At 42.2% G+C, this 20,904-nt stretch overlaps 1 protein-coding gene across 3 annotated transcripts in view; it reads left to right on the top strand.

Annotated features, from left to right (window-relative positions):
* Nucleotides 1-20,904, top strand: part of ACVR1 (activin A receptor type 1) — a 73,757-nt gene that overhangs the window by 42,503 nt on the left and 10,350 nt on the right. For 2 of the 3 annotated variants that reach the window (XM_075829307.1, XM_075829305.1), the window contains exons 3-6: nucleotides 3,661-3,924; nucleotides 6,436-6,653; nucleotides 7,897-7,996; nucleotides 12,367-12,513. In XM_075829307.1, the coding sequence (XP_075685422.1) occupies nucleotides 3,661-3,924; nucleotides 6,436-6,653; nucleotides 7,897-7,996; nucleotides 12,367-12,513 (729 nt within the window). The remainder of the gene's footprint in view (nucleotides 1-3,660; nucleotides 3,925-6,435; nucleotides 6,654-7,896; nucleotides 7,997-12,366; nucleotides 12,514-20,904) is intronic. The other variant, XM_075829308.1, reaches the window with a different exon arrangement.

The raw sequence follows: 20,904 nt of genomic DNA, 5'->3' as shown, positions 1-20,904 counted from the left end.
CGTTGCATATTTTGAATTCCATGTTCTAAAGGTTTCAATGCCGTGCACAAGACGGTGGAGCGCGCTGGTGTTTTTATAAATAAGGATTGATAATAAGGTGAGGAATCTGCAGTGTGAGATCTCCGCCCGCCTTCCCCTGAGGCATGTTACGCACTGCTCGCTCTGCTGCCACTGTTGTGTCTGGCCTAACTTGCCTGGGGAAAATAAGGGCCGTTTAAACTGATGGAAATATATTTTTGGTGATGTATATTGAAAGCATTTTCTCTCAAAGTACAATCTAAAGTTGTGGTGAGAACAGGAGAAAAAGGTTTATTGAAGAAGATAATTTAAGTCCATATCCGTTCTGAACCATTGCAAGATTGCATGCAAACAATTTCCCGGAATAAAATAGACCCCTCCCTCTTTCTCCTTGACAACTAGAAATAGAGCATTGCTCCTAAGCTGCGAAGAATGCCACTTGCCTCCTTTAGGGTCTGCTAAATGGGTGTGAAGGATATGAGGCATATGTGCCGAGCTGTTTTTTTTCGGTTCCCTTATTTATACTTCACGGGTAGCCATTCTTTGGGTGCCTCTGCACCAGTTGGATCAACTGTGAATAAGAACTTAAAGAGTCTCTGTCACCACATTATAAGTGGCCTATCTTGTACATGATGTGATCGGCGCTGTAATGTAGATTACAGCAGTGGTTTTTCATTTTGAAAAACTCATTTTTGACGGAGTTATGACCTATATTAGCTTTATGCTAATGAGTTTCTCAATGGACAACTGGGCGTGTTTTACTATATGACCAAGTGGGCGTTGTACAGAGGAGTGTGTGACGCTGACCAATCAGTGACCAATCAGCGTCATGCACTTCTCTCCATTCATTTACTCTGCAGATAGCGATATAGCTATATCACTATCTGCAGCAACATAAACACACTATAACATTACTGCAGTGTCCTGACAATGAATATACATTACTTCCAGCCAGGACGTGATGTGTGTTCAGAATCCTGACGCTACTGTAGCGGCACTGAGATGCACAGCACAGCGAGATCTCGCTGTAATTGACAGTTTACAGGGTTATCTCGCGAGACTACGCCTGCTATGCTGTAACTCGCAGAGAAGTGACAGGATTCTGAATACACATCACGTCCTGGCTGGAGGTAATGTATATTCATTGTCAGGACACCTGCAGTAACGTTAGTGTGTTTATGTGGCTGCACATAGCGATATAGCTGTATCGCTATGTGCTGTATAAATGAATGGAGAGAAGTGTATGATGACACTGATTGGTCAGCGTCATACACTCCTCTGTACAACGCCCACTTGGCCAAAAAGTAAAACACGCCCAGTTGTCCATTGAGAAACTCATTTTCTAAATAAAAAACACTGTTGTAATCTACATTACAGCGCCGATCACATCATGTACAATATAGGCCACTTATAATGTGGTGACAGTCTCTTTAAACACGTCTTGTAAGTTTCCCTTTTATTGTCTTTAATAATTAACACTTGGTGAGAGTTTAAAGGAGAATTACACAAACTGATATTTCATATAGAATATAAGACACCGCTCTGATAACTGGCCCATAATGAGCAGTCCAATGGAAGGGGATGCAGCTCACAAGTGAATAGAGTTGAACTGCAATACCAGACCCAGTCAAAGGGCAGATGTGGCGCTGTTTCTGTAAACACAACAGACGGTTTTTGTGTGTTTTTTTTTTTTTCTGTAGTCCAGGACAACCTCTTTTTAAGTTGGAACTCCCTTTTCCTTAAATAAAAAAGCAGTGCTCGGCCTAGTCCTCAGACCCTCTTGGCGCTGCTTTGAAATTTCCGTCTCGAACACGACACTTACTTGAAATCAATCTGTTCATTGTTCTGGATGAAAAAAAGACTAATATAAAGTGCGTATAATAGCAATGATCTACAGAACTGTAGCTCAGGTGCAATAGATATCCTGGCATAAATGGATAGAAGAAATAAAATTATAGGCTGCTAATATTATCACTGCAAACAAGGGGAACACAGGGATGAATCATAATTCATAAATCCTTGTAAATATTCTCCAGATGGATGTAGTCGGTCTCCTGCTGTTATGCGCATCAGAATGCGGCTCGGAAAATAAAATTGAAAATAAAATATTGCTGACAGCTTAGAAATGAGGGATTTCAAAATCTGATTTTTATTACTGTTATCTTCCCAATTCGGGCTCTGGACCTTCAATGTCCGCTATGGCACAGCAGGGTATATATTTATACGGTTCTTAAAGGAACATCAGTCTCTTGTCTCTCCTTATGCTGTTCAGTTGAATACAATGGGCAGACTTTCTAACCAGACTAAACGTGGTTTTACCTGGGCAGATGTTCTGCCCTCTAAAACCAGCACCAATCGATAATACAGCTTGCCAATCGGTGCTAGTTTTCTGCAGTCAAACAAAGCAATCATCGCAAGTATGGGGACGAACTATCATTAATACGATCTTTCGTCCCTATACATTTGCATCTTATCAACCGCACATCCCCCTGTTCGCACAGGGAAATGTGTTGCCGACAAACTACATAAAAGCGTTTGCTTGTTCGTCGTCTGATCGCTTCCTACAAACGCTCGTTCACTGCGATCATTGGCCGTGTAAAAAGGCTTTTACACCAGGATGTTTTGTATGATAAATTTGGCACATCTTACTGGATACTTCTCTCTTCCACCTTTTTGTTAGGCTTTGTTTTGGTCTGGTGCAATTTAAAGGGAACCTGTCACCAGCATTTCACCTATTAAACCAGCAATACCTGGTGGTAGTGGGTGAAAAATCATTTCTATATAACCTATAATTATCTTCTTAGTCGGCTCTGTAGCTTTAGTATTCCGCTTTTTAGTGTTCCCGCACCGTATGCAAATGAGCAGAAAAGAATCAAATCTTCGTTTGAAAAGAGTCAGATCTTCATTCCTCAAGCCTTTCCGAGTTTACTCCGCCTCCTTACTTTTGATTGACAGCTCCTCGCCTTCTCCCAGCACACAAAATCCCACGCTTGTGCATTGATGTCCTCTTCTAGTATGTACGTACAACAGGACACCGGATTATTACGATAAAAGGCGCGAAATGTTTGCAGTCCGTTATTTACAGGAGGAGGAGGAGTTTAGGAGAGGGGATAACGGCAATGAACTTTTGATAGCAGCGGCCAGTGAGGGATAAGTAAAGTTCAACAAGTGAAATGCTGGTGACAGGTTCCCTTTAAGCCTTTTTAAAAACAAAAAAAAAATGTATAATTAATTTTTTATAAGTATCTAGAAAACATCCTGTTCTTAATTTGTCTAACATTTTTAACACATTCTAGACAGTAGTAAATCTGCCTTAATCTATTTTTCTGTTATCCGCTATTTTAGTCTGGGGAGAGGTTGACTGCAATGTCCTACAATGAGATGACCCAGAAAAATCCTTGCACCTATGGTCACGATTTTATCTCTTGTATCTCCCCAGTTATGGGAATATTACCGTCTCTTTTATATTTGTGCACCCTATAATAAGTTATGGACTGTAGCTCTAGCGCTTTCAAATCTGTTTTTTTTTTTTTTTTTTTTTTTAAATGTGACTGAAGACTATCCTGTTGGTCGGATTCAGTGTTCTGTATAACCATATCATGTATGACAATACCTTGTACTAATACTGGTCTCTGTCTACAGATGAAGAGGTAAAAGTGAATTCCGGCCAGTATAAATGTGTGTGCGAGGGGATCTCCTGCGGCACGGGAGACCACTGTTACGGACAGCAATGCTTCGCCTCCCTCAGTGTGAACGATGGCCTCCTAGTTTATCAGAAAGGCTGCTTCCAAGTCTACGAGCAGGGTAGAATGACCTGCAAGACCCCTCCATCTCCTGACCAGGCCGTGGAGTGTTGTCAGAGTGACCTCTGTAACATGAATATTACAGCATACTTGCCAAGTAAAGGTTATATTTCCTCTTCACTATATGGATATTATGTATTAAGCTTGTCATACAATATAAATGGCTATCTGATAAATAGTGCTTGCCCTGTTCCCTCATAAACATTTATGCTCAGACCTGCTGTGCGGACCGTAAGCATCGGCGAGGTTTCTCTGGCACCGCTTATCTCCCACTAAAGCAGAGGATCAGGCAGGTTAAAATCCAACGTACCGATTCTTCATTTTATCGGACCACAGATGCCAGGGTCAGTCACTGCCCCCCATACGTATTAGATTTATTTAGGCATTGGGTTTTGTGCATAAACTTCTGCAAAAAAGGGTGCTGCTGTCTAATGGGGGGCTGCACGCTGCTTAGCTTATGAGCCGAATTTGTCCATTTGGGTGGTAAGGGAATCTGTTTTACCTTAATCATGCATGAGCCACCAAGACATGCAGACTGGGGAGTCCCATTCTAGTCTTAAGGATGTGGCTAGTGCTCTTTGGCGCCTTTTGGCCAAGGCAATATCGCAGTTACCGTGGCCGTCGCTCAACCTCCGTGTTACCCCATTGGAGAGAGAGCCCCAGCAGAACTCTAGTGATTGTCCCCATATGGAAATGTGAAAAGCCATGATTTTACCACAACTAGTGGCCGTGGAGTCCTTTCCCGAAAGTGGAGTTTGTGAAAACCTCATAGGATTGTATATATTTTGTAAAAGTTATCGCAATAAAACCTAAAGGCCTCGTGCACACGACCCGTATTTTTGTGGCCGCAATTTATCTGCATTTTTGTGGATATATTGCGGACCCACTCTTTTTCCTATGGCTCCGTTCACACGACCGTAACTTACATGGATCTGTGCGGGGGCTGCAATTCCACAAGGCAGAAACTCCGCATGTGTCATTTTACAATCCGGATTTGCAAATACTGGTGAATTATTGTGGATCCGTGATTCCAACTGACACTGCCGCACAACTAGGGACGGACCACAACAAACCCATGGTTTTGTGTAACATTAAGACTATACGATAGTGTGCATGAGGCCAAAGTGCTCTCGGTAAATTTGTATCATACATTTTCTGATGCAGCATACATAATTAAAAGATAATGTTCTCTACTTATATTAGGAAGTTTATGTTTCCAGTACTCTTACTTTTTATTTGACAGCCTCCTATTAATCGTACCATGTCCCAAATGGTGGTTTTCTTTCAGTATAACACATGGTGTCATTTTTGTGATTACCATGCAGTTGGTCAGTCATCTATTACAATGCACCAGTTACATATTTTGTTAGTATGATGATTATAGCTATTTGCGTTCTTCGGTAAGAAAATATTTCCACGATTTGCTGTCTGACTTGTCATCCCGGGAGGTGGCACAAATATATAATCTACTCCGAGGAATAAAACCTTTTTCAATTACTCTTCAATATAAAACTGTCAGTTCTTGTTACTTCGATTATAATGTGCTACAAAGTAGAAAAAATAATCCTATAAATACTCTGATAACCTCACTTGTAGCTGTAGAATATTATTTCAGTTCATAAAGGACGGCTTCAGCACATCAGTAAGAACGCATTAATGGGCCAGTCTTCCCCTCTTCCGTAGCGGCCTGTCTTTTGTCTGATTTTTGTTTTGTTGCTGTAATAGGTCATTATAAGGGGGATAGTATGAATAGTAATTCCCCAATATATAAAATAAAAGGGGGAAATGCATAAATAGTAATTCCTCCCATATTATTAACAATTCAGTCTCTTCTTTTGATTGCTTAGCAATTTTTGGTAATAACCTACCGATCTATAGGTGAGGCTTTGTTCACACCTGCACTAGGTCTTCCGTTATTCTGTGCCATCAAGGGCGCTCATCAGAACCCATTGACTTTAATGGGCTCTATCAGGTGTCCGTCATGGTGTCCTTCCGTGGAACGAAATAGCGCTGCATGCTGCGCTATTGTCAGTCAAAAACAACGGGACCTGTGATGGCGCCTCGAACGCAGATGTGAACGGAGCCTAATTCCAATATCCCTTTACCAGCACTGCAGACCTACGGTACAGGTTGTCTCTTCTACCCTTTCTGCAGGGTTCAATGAGTTCCATCGGGGTGTCCGTGATTTTACCAGACACAATAGCACAGCATGCTGCGCTATTGTCTCCAGTAGTCCCTGCCAGATCTGCGACTGAGGCCCCTAACTGATCCTCCAACGCAGATGTGAACAAAGACCTTTTGACCACTTCCTTTTTTCTTTTTTTTTTTTTAAATTGTTTGTTTCCCTCCTTTTGTGGGGTTGAGTATTGGTAAAATTGAGGTAGGGGCACTGGACTGTTTTTGCAGAATTAGCTGTAATTGCGGAACAGTGAAGATTTTGATTTGACCAGAAGTCAATGTCACAGCAATTTAACGTATAGTGAACAGAGGTGACAGCGCGCTCTTTCAAGGGCTCGTTGCTGCTATATAGAGATGTGTGATGTAATAAGTTATTGTACTTGCTGCCGCATGGCTTTATGCACAGGTATTGAATATTCTATCTTCTTTCCTCTAGGGATCTCAACGCATGGCGAGGCGTTAAGTTACAGTGTGGAAACTCTAGCCATTTTTGTCCTAGCTCCAGTGATTGTTCTAATAGTTCTTTCTGTTGTGGCCCTGCTGGTCTTCCGAAAAATTCAGCAGCGGCACATGGAACGATTGAGCACACGAGACGCAGAGTATGGAACTATAGACGGGCTGATCGCATCCAACGTGGGGGACAGCACACTTGCCGTGAGTATATATTGTGTGTGTGTGCGCGTGTGTGTATAAGCGTTCTGTGCTTATTATTGTCCCCCCGGCTGGGTAATCCAGAAAGCTGCTGGGGTATTGGAAGTGAAAACTGTTCTGAGCACATTTCTGGCTTAGAAAAAGTAGTTGTCACTTTCCAAGTTCATTCAGCCATTTGCCTGGAAAATAAGAGTTTGTCCAGTTGCAATACCAGACGCAGCCCATGGACAAAAGAGGCGCTGTCTCTAGAGGGGGAGAAGCAGCCGCTTTTTATACTACTGGACATCCCCTTTCAGTACAATATTTTTACTATGCACTAACTGATGTAATACTGCCCCTATGGACAGAACTATGTGCCTGAATAAGTATCAATATATCTGTATCCTGCTGGGCTTGCTTGTTAAACAAGAGTTACATCCTCTCTATAAACATGCGTGGTAAGTAATTAGAAGGGGTTGTCCACTGTCTGACAACTGATGACCTATCCACCGGATAGGTTATCAGTATATCATCGGTGCGGGTCCAACTCCCGGACCCCGCACCGATAAGCTGCTCCAGTGGCCTGCGTGCACCGGATGTTATGGCACATAATGCTATGTACGCAGCCTGGAAGCAGTTGACTCTGTACATAGCATAGCGGCCGTGCTGCAGTTCAATAGGAGCAGAGCTGCAGCCATGGCCGGAGCTAAGTGCTTCCGGCTTGTACGTCTGGTTCACTGAGGCACCGGACCAGCTGATCTGTGCGGGGTTCAGTTGTCAGACCCCCACAGATCATGTAATCCGGTGGGTAGGTCATCAGTTGTCGGAAGGTGGAAAACCCCTTTAAGGTTTCCTCTATTGTATGCTACTGATTTAGAGCATAGCAAAATAACTTCTTTTAATGCACACACACACCCGTTCCTCAAAGTTTAATTTCGGCTGCCTAAAAACCACACTAAAAACAGATGGATGCTTGGTTTCACTGAGTAATCAGTCGTCTGTTCCATACATTGTTTTTTAATTTTTTTTTAATTTTTTAATTTTTTTTATTTTTTTTTAAACCTTTTCGTTGAAAAAAATAAAATAAATGAAATAGCATATTTTATAATCTTCTATATTTATAATTTTTTTTTGTAGAATGTACAATGCTGCTACCTAGTGGCAAGACTGATTATTTTTAATTTCGTACATTGGTGTCTTTCCGATTTTGATACAGTATGTGTTTAATAGAATGGAGAAAGTGAAATTGGTCTTCATTTTTTTTCAGGATTTGCTGGATCACTCGTGTACGTCTGGCAGTGGATCTGGGCTTCCTTTCCTAGTGCAGAGAACAGTGGCTCGCCAGATTACCCTTGCAGAATGTGTTGGTTAGTATTGATGTATATTTTTGTTTGTACGCAGTGCTGCATAATAAGCATGGCTAATGGGCCGTGTAAGGCGTCATGCCAACTTCAGTCTTTTTCTTCAGGGTGCTAGCCGTTTTTCTGACGGCTAGCACCCTGACCCATTCATTTCAATGGGGCCATGCACACTTCCGTTTTTTTGACGGTTCCGTTGCTATCCAAAGTAGAGCATGTCCTACTTTGGTCCGAGATTCCGTGACCGTGAGGCCCATGCAAGTCAATGGGGCCGTCAAAAAACTGAAGGCACGCGGAAGGCATCAGTGTGCCGTCCGTGTGTGACGGAGCCGTTGCCTAGCAACGGCCGGGCGGGCAGAAGTACATTACAGATATATTACACTAATCGGCAGCCACTTGTCTCTATCAATCACTGATAGAGAAAAGAGGCTGCTGATTAAAAATAAAATAAAAAGCAGTTCATACGTACCCGATCGTTGTCTTGGTGACGAGTCCCTCTTCTTCCTCCAGTCCGACCTTCCTTTCTGACGCGGCAGCCTGTGATTGGCTGCAGAGGCGGTCACGTGGGGTGAAGCGTCATCCCTGGAGGCCTGCCTTCTGACGTGCGTGACCGCCACTACAGCCTGTGATTGGCTGCAGCAGTGACATGGGATGAAACGTCATCCCTGGAGGCCGGACAGGAGGAAAGTAAGTATGAACTTTTTTATTTTATTTTTTTGTTTCATTAAAAGTGTATTTTCCGAGCGCCGAGCATGGTACTTTCAGCACCCTGGACAGTACCATGCTTGGCGCTCAAACCCGGAGTGCACACGGCCGCTAAAACGGGCACACGGATCCGACATAAACGGCCGTGGAAACGGTGTTGGAAGTGTGCACGAGGCCTATACGAGCGCCCATCAACGAGACAGATCGGCGCTCGTTTGCTTCTTTCACAAGGAGCTAGTATGGGGATGTCACTCATTACTCTGATCGCTCGTCCCCATACATTATCATTTCAGCAGCGCATCTCCCTGTTTACACGTGGCAATTATTGGGAACGAGGGTTCTGTGAACGCCCGTTTGACTGATAATTGGCCAGTGTAAAAGGGACTTAAGGTACACTACTATTAGTTTATTGGTAGCCAATAAAAAAAATATTAAAGCCTTTTATAGGGGTTTTCCGCCGTTGACTAACTGTTTTTGCTTGAAGCGTTTCCCTGCGATTAATATGATCAGTGTGTCCCGTTACTGGAGACCCCAGCGATCTTCTATAATCTGCTGGGGAAACCAGCAACAAGTGTTAAATTCCTCTGCAGCGCCTCTACAGGTGAAATGAAGTGTTACACATTGCCCATAAAAAACAACTGGCTATCCGTGGGTTTTGCAGACCAGGCGGATCCTCTTTGAGGGAGAGAGAGAGAGAGAGAGAGAGAGACTTGCTCTTTCTGGCCGCGCTCTGTTCTGGTAATAGAATGGAATCCCCTCTTTATTTTAAACCAGACCCCTTTAAAAGCCAGTACTTTGTCATAGCAGGTATAGCTGTCTTTTTCTTTTTCTAGCAGTTACCCTTGGCGGACATAGTTTATTATAAAAAGCATGTCTGTAAATACGGAGTACCCCCAGGCCATTGAATATCTTCATACTGGATACAATGTACAAGAAATATAATATAATACAAAAAAATAATAATCGTTGTAGAACTATATCCACCGTTTCTACCACAATTTTACTGACTTTCTTGCCTGTAGATGGTGCTATTTCCAAGGGACATATAGAAGGGTCATTTATCTAAATAGTATTTGGCCTTTTTTAAAACAAAGAAACGTAATCGTAATAAAGTGAAACCTAATAATAAAGTAAGACTTTGCGTATGCTGAGTTTTTGCACGCAACACCTAAAAATTAATGATGCAGGTCCTAGTTGTAAGTAGATAAATTTAGCCGATCTAATGTGCTTTTATCTGCTAGACTGTGAAAGTCTGAACAAGCGCTGATACAAAAGCGGCATTATATTCCACTGCTTTATGAAGGACACGCTCAGCAGCCAAGTCCTGTAACAAAGCACTGGCATGGTCCGGGTTTCTTTCACTACTGTATACCTGCAAGGATTTTCCTATTGTGCAAAGCTCCCACATTTTAATGAGTGTCAGTTTATAAAATTCTTGGCAGAAGGTTTCGCAGTTTACTGACATGGAGTGATAATATAAGACGTATTACCATTCAGTGCCTTTAGAAATCTGGGGCAGTGCCAAGAGATTCAGATTACAATGCTGGAGCCCCATTAGTGGAGATTTTGTTTCAACTGTTCATATTAAGCTGAGTTTTTATTTCATGTGTCCTCTTCGGATCAAGGCAGATACACACGTTATTGTGGTATCGCCTATTTCAATAAAAGGAGACTAAATGGCTGTGCCCTTCACCCCATCCTCATCTATTGCCACTGTACGGCCATTTAGTGCCACATTCTTAACACCGTCCTCTCCCCTGTCTGCTGTACGGCCATTTAACGCCCCCATCCTCCCCCTGGTAGACTATGCAGCTGTCTAGTGCTGCCCTCCTTAACCCCATCATCACCTTCTACACTATACAACTACTTAGTGCCCCTATCCTCTCCAATCGCCACTGTACTTCCATCCATTGGCCCAATGCTAATCCCTCTCTCTATACTATATACCTATTTTGTGACTTATCCCTAATATAAACGACTTAGTCTCCATTACAGTCATTCAATGGCCCATTCCTAAACACCATCCCCCCCTGTACACGGCCATTAACTTCCCTGTGCTTAAAGGGGTATTCTTATCCTTTTCATAGGTGATAAATGTTAAATCGGTGGAGGTCTGACCACTGGCACCTCCAGAGTGTAAAAACGGAGGATCCTGGTCTCCCCTTCGCACTAACCGCACAACTGCAGATAGGAGTATGACTGGATCGGCTGTTGAACACGGACTGTTCCGCATCAATCAAAGTCTATAGCACTGACTGAAATTGCTGAGCACTGAGCATAGACCTAATCGTAACAAATTGTTAAAGGGGTTATGTGGGGACCAAAAAGTATTAGCAGTGTAGTTGATGCAGTATGTGAGTACACCCGCTATATACATTCCGGTGCGCTATACTCCATGTATTACCGCTCCTGCTTGTATATAAAATACAGCGGGGCCGGTTACATGACCGTTGTATCGTCATCAAAGAAGACTGCAACTAAACTTCCGTTCCCTGGCAGCGCTATAAAAATCTCAATCAGCGTAAAGGGGGACCGGAATGTATATTAGCGGGTGTACTCACATACTACAGTGACTACACTGCTAATAATTTTGGGTCCCTGCATAACCCCTTTTTACTGTTAATGATTATAACCTGGTTTATATACAATAGATTGTATCTTGTTCTAATGCATCTAAAATCAAGCAACTTTGAAAACCGTTAAGTAAAAAAATCTTCTATCGTTTTATTACTTTAAAGTATAACTCTGGGCACAAATATCAAATCCAGCTTTTGACAGGTGTTTGGACGTTCTGCACCCCCCCCCCCACCCGCATAGTTTTGAAAGCTGACATTTCAAAATCCCTTAACAGTTCTCTTCTAGGCCACCAGTAAAGCCGCTGACAGGCCATCGCTCCTGAGCCGCCTGGGATAGGATCTGCATAGAAAATGCTCCCCCTGCTGGCTCTTGAGCAGATGTACTCTGGGCAAGAACTGAAAAGTCCGCTTTTACCTTTAATATGTCAATCAGAATTGTCAGATTAATTTCATTGGGGGGTTCAGTGCAGGTCCCGTTGCTGATTTTTATGGAGAGCTGGCTGGAGCACTTGTAGTTTTTAGTGATACACATTAAGTTCAGTAAAGAGCCAGCTAGGCATGCGCTGACCAAGGCCCTGTTCAGACAAGCGTGTTGCACCCTTGTTTAACCGTTCGTGTTCCAAATGAAACCCTACAACCCCCTATGATGCTTCTACTGAGCAGAGCGAAAAATACCATAGGGCACCTGAAATATGGACTGTCAAACATTGGAACAATACGCCCCTTCTGAATGAGGCTTCATTCTGTAACCATTTGTGCTGGGACACACTCACTCTCACCATCCGCAGCATCTCAAGTGACTGATGAGATGATTGACACTTCATTAAATGTTTTTATTGAAATTGCTTTATATGCGGTAATTGCTCCTTTTTGAAAGGTTAAGTGGTAAAAATAGATACTTAATATTAAAAATGCACAGCAGCAAACAGAACCGATTTTTAATTTAGTATAAAATATGAATTTCAGTATGCCTTTGTGGTTCACAAATCATTTATTTATTTTTTTTATAAAAAAAAAAAAAACCTAATGTAATCTAAGAATCGAAATAAAAAAATGGTGTAATTTTTATATTCTAACTTTTTTTATTTTATTTGATAGGTAAGGGTCGTTATGGAGAAGTATGGCGCGGCCACTGGCAAGGAGAAAGCGTTGCTGTAAAGATCTTTTCATCACGAGATGAGAAGTCCTGGTTCAGGGAGACTGAGTTATACAACACGGTGCTGTTAAGACATGAAAACGTTCTAGGTAGGCAACTCCCGGGGCGGCAGCGTACATTCTTGTGCACCAGCTCCGTCTGCTGCAGACTAAAGGCTTTGCTGCATTAAAGGGAATGTGTCGCTAGAAAAATTTTTTTTTTTTTTTTAGTTAAACAATTAGTGTGTAGGTTATTAAACATTGTTCTAATTTTTTTTTATTTTTTTCACGAGTCAGGAAATATTATAAATTAGATTCTAATTTATAATATTTCCCAGTGCTGGTCACTAGATGGAGCAATTCCCAAAATTGCAGCATTGCATGTGGTAAAGCAACCACTTTGCTTTATGCTGCAAAATTTGAGAACTCACTCGCTCTAGTGAGCTCTCAGAATCCCCCCCTCCTTTATCCTGGCTAGTGCCGGGAGAAACGAGGGGATTGAACGGTCAAACCTCCTACACTGTGTGTCGCCATTTTTTGAGCGAACACACAGTGTAGTAGGTTAACATACAGTAGTGTAAACACAGTAAAACACGTACATACACAGACCTAACTTACCTGCTCCTGCCGCCGCCGTCGCTCCCTCCGGTCTGCTACCTCCGCTCCAAGTGCACAAGTCCGGAAGCCGCGACCGGAAGTAGTAATCTTACTGTCCGGCCGCGACTTCCGGTCCACAAGAAAATGGCGCCGGACGTCGCACAGTTCTATTTGGACTGTGTGGGAGCGGCGCATGCGCCATTCCCACACAGACGGCGTACAGCATAGTGGATGGAACGGGCCCCGTTCGCATTCACTATGGGACTGTATGTGCCGTATTCCATGTCTGTATGTGTCGTTAATCGACACATACAGAGATGGAAAAAAACAATGGCAGCCCCCATGGACAAGAAAAAGTGAAAAAATAAAAAAAAGTAAAACACAAACACACAAATAAATAAAAAAATGTTTAATAAAACACTAAAATCAAATTCGTCTAAAAAAATTTTTTTTTCGTGACACTGGTCCTTTAAGTCCACGACATCTGGAATTTTGGCCATATCCTACCAGTGACTGTAGCTGGGTTATTGCGAGTGTCACAGAATTCTTGGCCTGCCCTTTGGGACCGCGGTCGAACGTTCAGTTTAGGAGAGTGAGGATTTAATTAGCAGAAGTCCGTCCTGCATTCTCACCATATGGTTATAGCTGATGGGAATGCGAGGCGGCTACTTGTTTTAGTAACTGTTTAATAGCAACTACTGTTAATGAAAAAGTACAAATCTACAGCCCCCGGACTGTCACACATCCAGTTTCCCTGGAGTTTCTCTGGTCTTTTCGAAGTAATTCTCAAACAAGCCTGAAAACCATCATACAAGAACTGCAGTACCATTTTCCTAAGGCTGGGTTCACACGACCTATTTTCAGACGTAAACGAGGCGTATTATGCCTCGTTTTACGTCTGAAAATAGGGCTACAATACGTCGGCAAACATCTGCCCATTCATTTGAATGGGTTTGCCAACGTACTGTGCAGACGACCTGTCATTTACACGTCGTCGTTTGACAGCTGTCAAACGACGGCGCGTAAAAATACAGCCTCGTCAAAAGAAGTGCAGGACACTTATATACATTATATGCAGGACACTTATATACATTATATGCAGGACACTTATATACATTATATGGAGGACACTTATATACATTATATGCAGGACACTTATATACATTATATGCGGGACACTTCTTTCAGACGTAATTTGAGCCGTTCTTCATTGAAGTCAATGAAGAGCAGCTCAAAATTTACGGCCGTCTGAGAAGCCTCGCAAAACGCGAGGAGGAGCATTTACGTCTGAAACGAGGCAGCTGTTTTCTCCTGAAAACAGTCTGTCTTTTCAGACGTAAATGCCTGCTATCGTGTGCACATACCCTAAAACTCTGTATAAACAATCGTTTTTTTGTTTTTTTTTGTGGGCTACATGCAAGTTACGACACTGTGAATATCTTGGTCTTTCTACATACAGCAGGGGCAGACCGCATGAGAGGGAAACCTGACAACACCTATATCCTACTCCAGCAGTAGTGCAGATGCTGACAACTTTATAGTAGTGACATGATTGGCATGTAGGCCACAAAAATATCCAAGTTTTGTCACCTTGAATCCACCCAGTAGGTAGAATGTGAGCAGTGGCACCCAAATCTGAGCTACCAGACTTTATTGTTATATGAGCGTGTGACCGATCGCATTTTAACCCCTTCCCGCTCCTTGACGTACTATTACGTCATGGCAGCTGTATCGTTCGCGCTCCATGCCGTAATAGTACGTCTCGGGAGTAACGGCCGTTTCGGCCGTCCTCCCGACACATACAGGAGCTGTGACGCTGCTGTCTTGTTCAGCAGCTGTCACAGCTCCTACAGCGGGGACCGATCGCTGTGTCCCCGCTGATTAACCCCTTAAAAGCCGCGTTCTATAGAGATCGCGGCTTTTTAGGGGTTAAGCTGCCATCGCCGGCCTGCTACGCGATAGCGGCCGGCGATGGTGACTATGGCAACCGGACACCAAACAATGGCGTCCGGCTATGCCATAGACGGAAGCCTAGTGGGTCCTGACAACGTCAGGACCCACTATGCTTGCTGTCAGTGAGTAGCTGACAGTTCTAATACACTGCACTACGCATGTAGTGCAGTGTATTAGAATTGCGATCAGGACCTCCTGCCCTCATGTCCCCTAGTGGGACAAAGTAATAAAGTGAAAAAAAAGTTAAAAAAAGATGTGTAAAAATTAGAAAATAAAAGATTTAAAAGTAATAAAAGTAAAAATCCCCCTTATCCCTTATCAGTCCTTTATTATTAATAAAAATATATAAACAAACAAATAAACTATACATAATTGGTATCGCCGCGTCCGTAACGGCCTGAACTACAAAATTATTTCATTATTTATCCCGCACGGTGAACGCCGTAAAATAAAATAATAATAAACCGAACCACAATCACAATTCTTTGGTCACTTCACCTCCCAAAAAATGGAATAAAAAGAGATCAAAAAGTCGCATGCACCTAAAAATGGTACTGATCAAAACTACAGTTCGTTACGCAAAAAATAAGTCCTCGCACGGCTTTATTGATTGAAAAATAAAAACGTTCTGGCTCTTAGAATAAGGTAACACAAAAAGTGAATGATTGTTTACAAAACGTATTTTATTGTGCAAACGCCATAAGACATAAAAAAAACCAATAAACATAGGGTATCGCCGTAATCGTATCGCCCCGCAGAATAAAGTGAATATGTCATTTATAGCGCACGGTGAACGCTGTAAAAAAAAAAAGTATACAAAAACAATAGTAGAATTGCTGTTTTTTAGTCACCACGCCACCTAAAAATAGAATAAAAACTGATCAAAAAGCCGCATGCACCCCAAGAAAACTACAATGGATTCCTCAAGGGGTCTAGTTTCCAAATTGGGGTCACTTTTGGGGGGTTCCCAATGTTTTGGCACCACAAGACCTCTTCAAACCGGACATAGTGCCTAATAAAAAAGAGGCCTCAAAATCCACTGGGTGCTCCTTTGCTTCGGAGGCCGGTGCTTCAGTCCATTACCGCCCAAGGGCCACATGTGGGATATTTCTCTAAACTGCAGAATCTGGGCAATAAGTATTGAGTTGCGTTTCTCTGATAAATCCTTTTGTGTTATAAAAAAAATGGTATAAAGAGGATTTTCTGACAAAAAAAAAATGTAAATTTCACCTCCTACTTTGCTCTAAATTTTTGTGAAACACCTAAAGGGTTCATAAACTTTCTACATGCTGTTGTGAATACTTTGAGGGGTCTAGTTTCTAAAATGGGGTATTTGATAGGAGTTTCTAATATATGGGCCCCTCAAAGCAACTTCAGAACTGAACTGGAACCTAAAAAAATTAATAAATGAGGCAATACTTCGCTTCTTACATTATACTGATAATGAGCCGTGCCCACCCCGAGATTACCCCAGTTTTGACCGTTTGTCTAAACGGAGACCCCTATTAGACCGTTCCAGTGCCCGGTTTTCCCAAGCATACACCCCCGAGAAGTGTATTTCCATTGATGAGTCCCTGGTACATTTTAAAGGGAGGGTTCAATTCCGCGAGTACCTGCCGGGTAAGAGGGCAAGGTATGGCGTGAAGATGTATAAGCTGTGAGAGTGCATCAGGGTATACCTACAGGTTTAGGATATATGAAGGAAAGGCCACCCCCAAACCAGACTGCATCCTGGACTACAATAGGTACATGGGAGTGATGGACTTGTAAGATCAAGCTCTGAAGCCCTACAGCGCCATGCGGTGTGGTATAAGAAGCTGGCCGGGCACATCATACAGATGGCTTTGTACAATGCGTACGTGCTACGTCGATGTGCAGGCCAGACGGGAACTTTCCTGGAATTTCAAGAGGTGATTATCAAGAACCTAATCTTTAGGGACCAAGAAGGGGGGGCACCCAGTACTTCTGGAAGCGGGGCCACACGCATCGTACCAGGGCAACACTTTCCAGGGGAAGTTCCCCAAACTGGCAAGAAGGGAAAAAGTCAAAAGAGGTGCAAAGTCTGCTATAAGAGGGGGATAAGGGAGGACACAATATATCAATGTGACACGTGTCCCGAATAACCAGAGCTCTGTATGAAAGTGTTTTAAAATTTATCATACATCCCTTGGTTTATAATTTACCCCAATTTTACTTACCCTGATGCACTCCGCACAGCTTATCCCCCTCATCTTTCCCCTCTGGGCCCTGCTGTGTGTCCAGGCAGCTGATAACAGCCACATGTAGGGTATTGCCATACCCGGGAGAACCCACATTACAGTTTATGGGGTGTAGGTCTCCGGTCAAAATGGTCACTACACCTCTAGATGAATGCCTTAAGGGTGTAGTTTTTAAAACGGGGTCACTTCTTGCGGGTTTCAACTGTACTGGTACCTCAGGGGCTTCTGCATACATGACTTCGCACTAGAAAATCCCGAGTAGGCCAAATGGTGGTCCTTTCCTTCTGAGCCCTCCCATGGGCCCAAACGGCAGTTTATCACAACAAATGGGGTATTGCGGCACTCAGAACAAATTGTGCAACAGAATGGGGTATTTTGTTTCTTGTGAAAATAAGAAATTTTCAGCCAAAACTACATATTATTTGACAAAAATAATTTTGTTTTCATTCCCAGCCCAATTCAAATAAGTTCTGTGAAGAAAGTATGGGGTCTAAATGGTCACATTACCAATAAATGAATTCCTTGAGGGGTGTAGTTTCCAAAATGGGGTCACTTCTGGTGGGTTTCCATTGCTTTGATACCTCTGGGGCTCTGCAAATGCGACATGGCACCCGAAAACCAAACCAGCAAAATCTGTACTCCAAAGAACACACAGCGCTCCTTCCCTTCTGAGGCCTCCCATGGGCCCAAACGGCAGTTTATTGCCACAAATGGGCTATTGATGCACTCAGGAGAAATTGGGCAACAAAATTGAGTATTTTGTTCCCTGTGAAAATAAGAAATTTAGGTAAAAAATTACATCTTATTGGAAAAAATGACATTTTTTTAATGTCACAGCCCAATTGAAATAGGTGCTGTGAAAAAACTGTGCGGTCAAAATGCTAACAACAACCATAAATGAATTCCTTGAGGGGTGTAGTTTCCAAAATGGGGTCACTTTTGGTGGGTTTCCATTGCTTTGATACCTCTGAGGCTCTGCAAATGCGACATGGCACCCGAAAACCAATCCAACAAAATCTGGACTCCAACAAACATATAGCGCTCCTTTCCTTCTGAGCCCTCCCATGGGCCCAAACGGCAGTTTATCACCACAAATGGGGTACTGCCACACTAAGGACAAATTGGGCAACAAAATGGGGTATTTTGTTCCCTGTGAAAATAAGAAATTTTGATCACAAATGACATTTTATTGGAAAAAATGACATTTTTTTCATTTCAGAGCCCAATTCAAATACGTGCTGTGAAAAAAATGTGCGGTCAAAATGGTAACAACAACCCTAAATGAATTCCTTGAGGGGTGTAGTTTACAAAATGGGGTCACTATTGGGGGATTCCTACTGTTTTGGCACCTCAACACCTCTTCAAACCTGGCATGCTGCCTAAAATATATTCTAATAAAAAAGAGGACTCAAAATGCACTAGGTGCTTCTTCGCTTCTAGGGCTTGTCTTTTAGTCCACGAGCGCAGTAGGGCCACATGTGGGACATTTCTAAAAACGGCAGAATCTGGACAATACATATATAGTAGTGTTTCTCTGGTAAAACCTTCTTTGTTACAGAAAAAAAAATGAATAAAATTGAAATTCAGCAAGAAAAATGAAATTTGCAAATTTCACCTCCACTTTGCTTTAATTCCTGTGAAATGCCTGAAGAGTTAAAAAACTTTATAACTGCTGTTTTGAATACTTTGAGGGGTCTAGTTTTTAAAATGGGGTGTTTTATCAGGGTTTCTAATACATAGGCCCCACAAAGCCACTTCAGAACTCAAGAGGTACCTTAAAAAAAAGGCTTTTGAAATTTTCTTAAAAATATGAGAAATTGCTGTTTATGTTCTAAGCCTTGTAACGTCCAAGAAAAATAAAAGAATGTTCAAAAAACGATGCCAATCTAAAGTAGACATATGGGAAATGTGAACTAGTAACTATTTTGGGTGGTATAACCGTCTGTTTTACAAGCAGATGCATTTAAATTCTGAAAAATGCAATTTTTTCAAAATTTTCTCTAAATTTTGCAATTTTTCACCAATAAACACTGAATATATCGACCAAATTTTACCACGAACATGAAGCCCAATGTGTCACGAGAAAACAGTCTCAGAATCGCTTGGGTAGGTTTAAGCATTCCGACGTTATTACCACATAAAGTGAAATATGTCAGATTTGAAAAATGGGCTCTGAGCCTTAAGGCCAAAACTAGGCTGCGTCCTTAAGGGGTTAATGCCGACACCTTTTTGCAAATTATTTTTTTTGTGTGTTTCAATGCATCTAAAATGAAAAATGAAGTAACTTTGCAGTAGGTTTAATTACAAATTTTTCTATTTTTGGGGATATAGCTCCTATGCAGACCTATGTGTCTCTATTGTCTGACTACAGTTAAACCCTGCGTAGTCTGATCCGCATTTGCACTCCACTGAATGTATGTAAGCAAACAGTAGAGGACGGATGGAAGAGAGTATGACTGCAGAATCAGCCTGAGTTTTTATTTTTATTTATTTTTTTTAAACCATGGAGACACCGGTTTGTATACGAGCCGTAGACACAAAACGGTAGAAAATTTTTAATCAAGACCGAAAAGTTGCTTAATTTTTTTCACTTTCCGTTTGGACAAAGTAAAATTTGGTTTTCTTTGGTGGACATACATAGTCTTTAATAATACCAGTTCTAACATTTCCATTTGAAAGCCTAATAAAAACAGAGAAGCAGTTCTTTATAACCGATATTCTGTTGACAGCTCTGCCGTCGTTAGGTTTCTGCTTGAGCTCTGTGTACTGAACCATCTCGCTCCCAGAGTTTTTTCTACTTTCCATCAACCTTTTGTTTAAGACCCTACATTCCAGACATTTTGGGTTTTTTTCTTCTCATTAGATTTGCCTTTTCTTCATAAATATCCTGGCATGTTGAGACAGCAGTGCAGCAAAGCAAGAAATTGCCGGCACTTAGGCCCCAGATGCCCAACATTCCCCTAGAAAATATGTTCAATTGTGTGTGGATCCCCAGTGCCCTGGGCTTAGTTCTAGCGTTCAGTATGATCTCCGCGACGCTTAGTTGGCCTGTTTTACAAGCCGGTTCTTACTGTCTGAGCGAGCTCATCTATCGCTGCTGGTTCTCGCTTTTTAATAGTGGGATTAGTTTTTAACACCAAGCGTACCAGTAAACAGAAGGCGAGGTGCAGAATGAGTCTCTACTTGAGATACATCACACAAGACTCTGAAATATGCCACACTTGGTTACAGAGATTAGCTCTGGGATTAGCTGTCTATGGAATAAAATGCTTTGTCTTTTTTTTTTTTCCTTCCACGACTTGATACATTTTTCTTGTAATATTGTATTTTTATATTTGGGACATTGCCTATAGGATCTCCGTCCTACTCTTCTTTTTGGGTTTTCAAGTTTTATGTGCACTTGTATGTATTTTCCCCTCCCTCTGACACAGATCCGATACATGAACTGTGAACTCCCTATGGAAGCAATGTAAGAATTTATGCAGTATTCAAAGGGGATCTATTGCTACTCTGTGTACCTGGCCTGGGATCAGATCATGAAAATATCTCTTTCTGCCAGTGCAAATTATGCCTTGTGGAGAGGGACCCAACTCTACTTCTCTTGTGCAGCTTGCGATTGCTGAATAGATCCAGTTTAGACATTTTATCTGTGTTTTGTATTGTCGATTGAGAGGTGTCACGGCTGGAAGCCCCACTAGTTTGTGGCAGGGGAGCTGCAAGAAAACAAAGTGGA

Source organism: Rhinoderma darwinii, chromosome 6 (genome assembly GCF_050947455.1).
Source record: "Rhinoderma darwinii isolate aRhiDar2 chromosome 6, aRhiDar2.hap1, whole genome shotgun sequence".
Taxonomy (NCBI): Eukaryota; Metazoa; Chordata; class Amphibia; order Anura; family Rhinodermatidae; genus Rhinoderma; species Rhinoderma darwinii.
The sequence above is the reverse complement of the archived record's forward strand: the minus strand, read 5'-3'. Positions and strand labels throughout refer to the sequence as shown.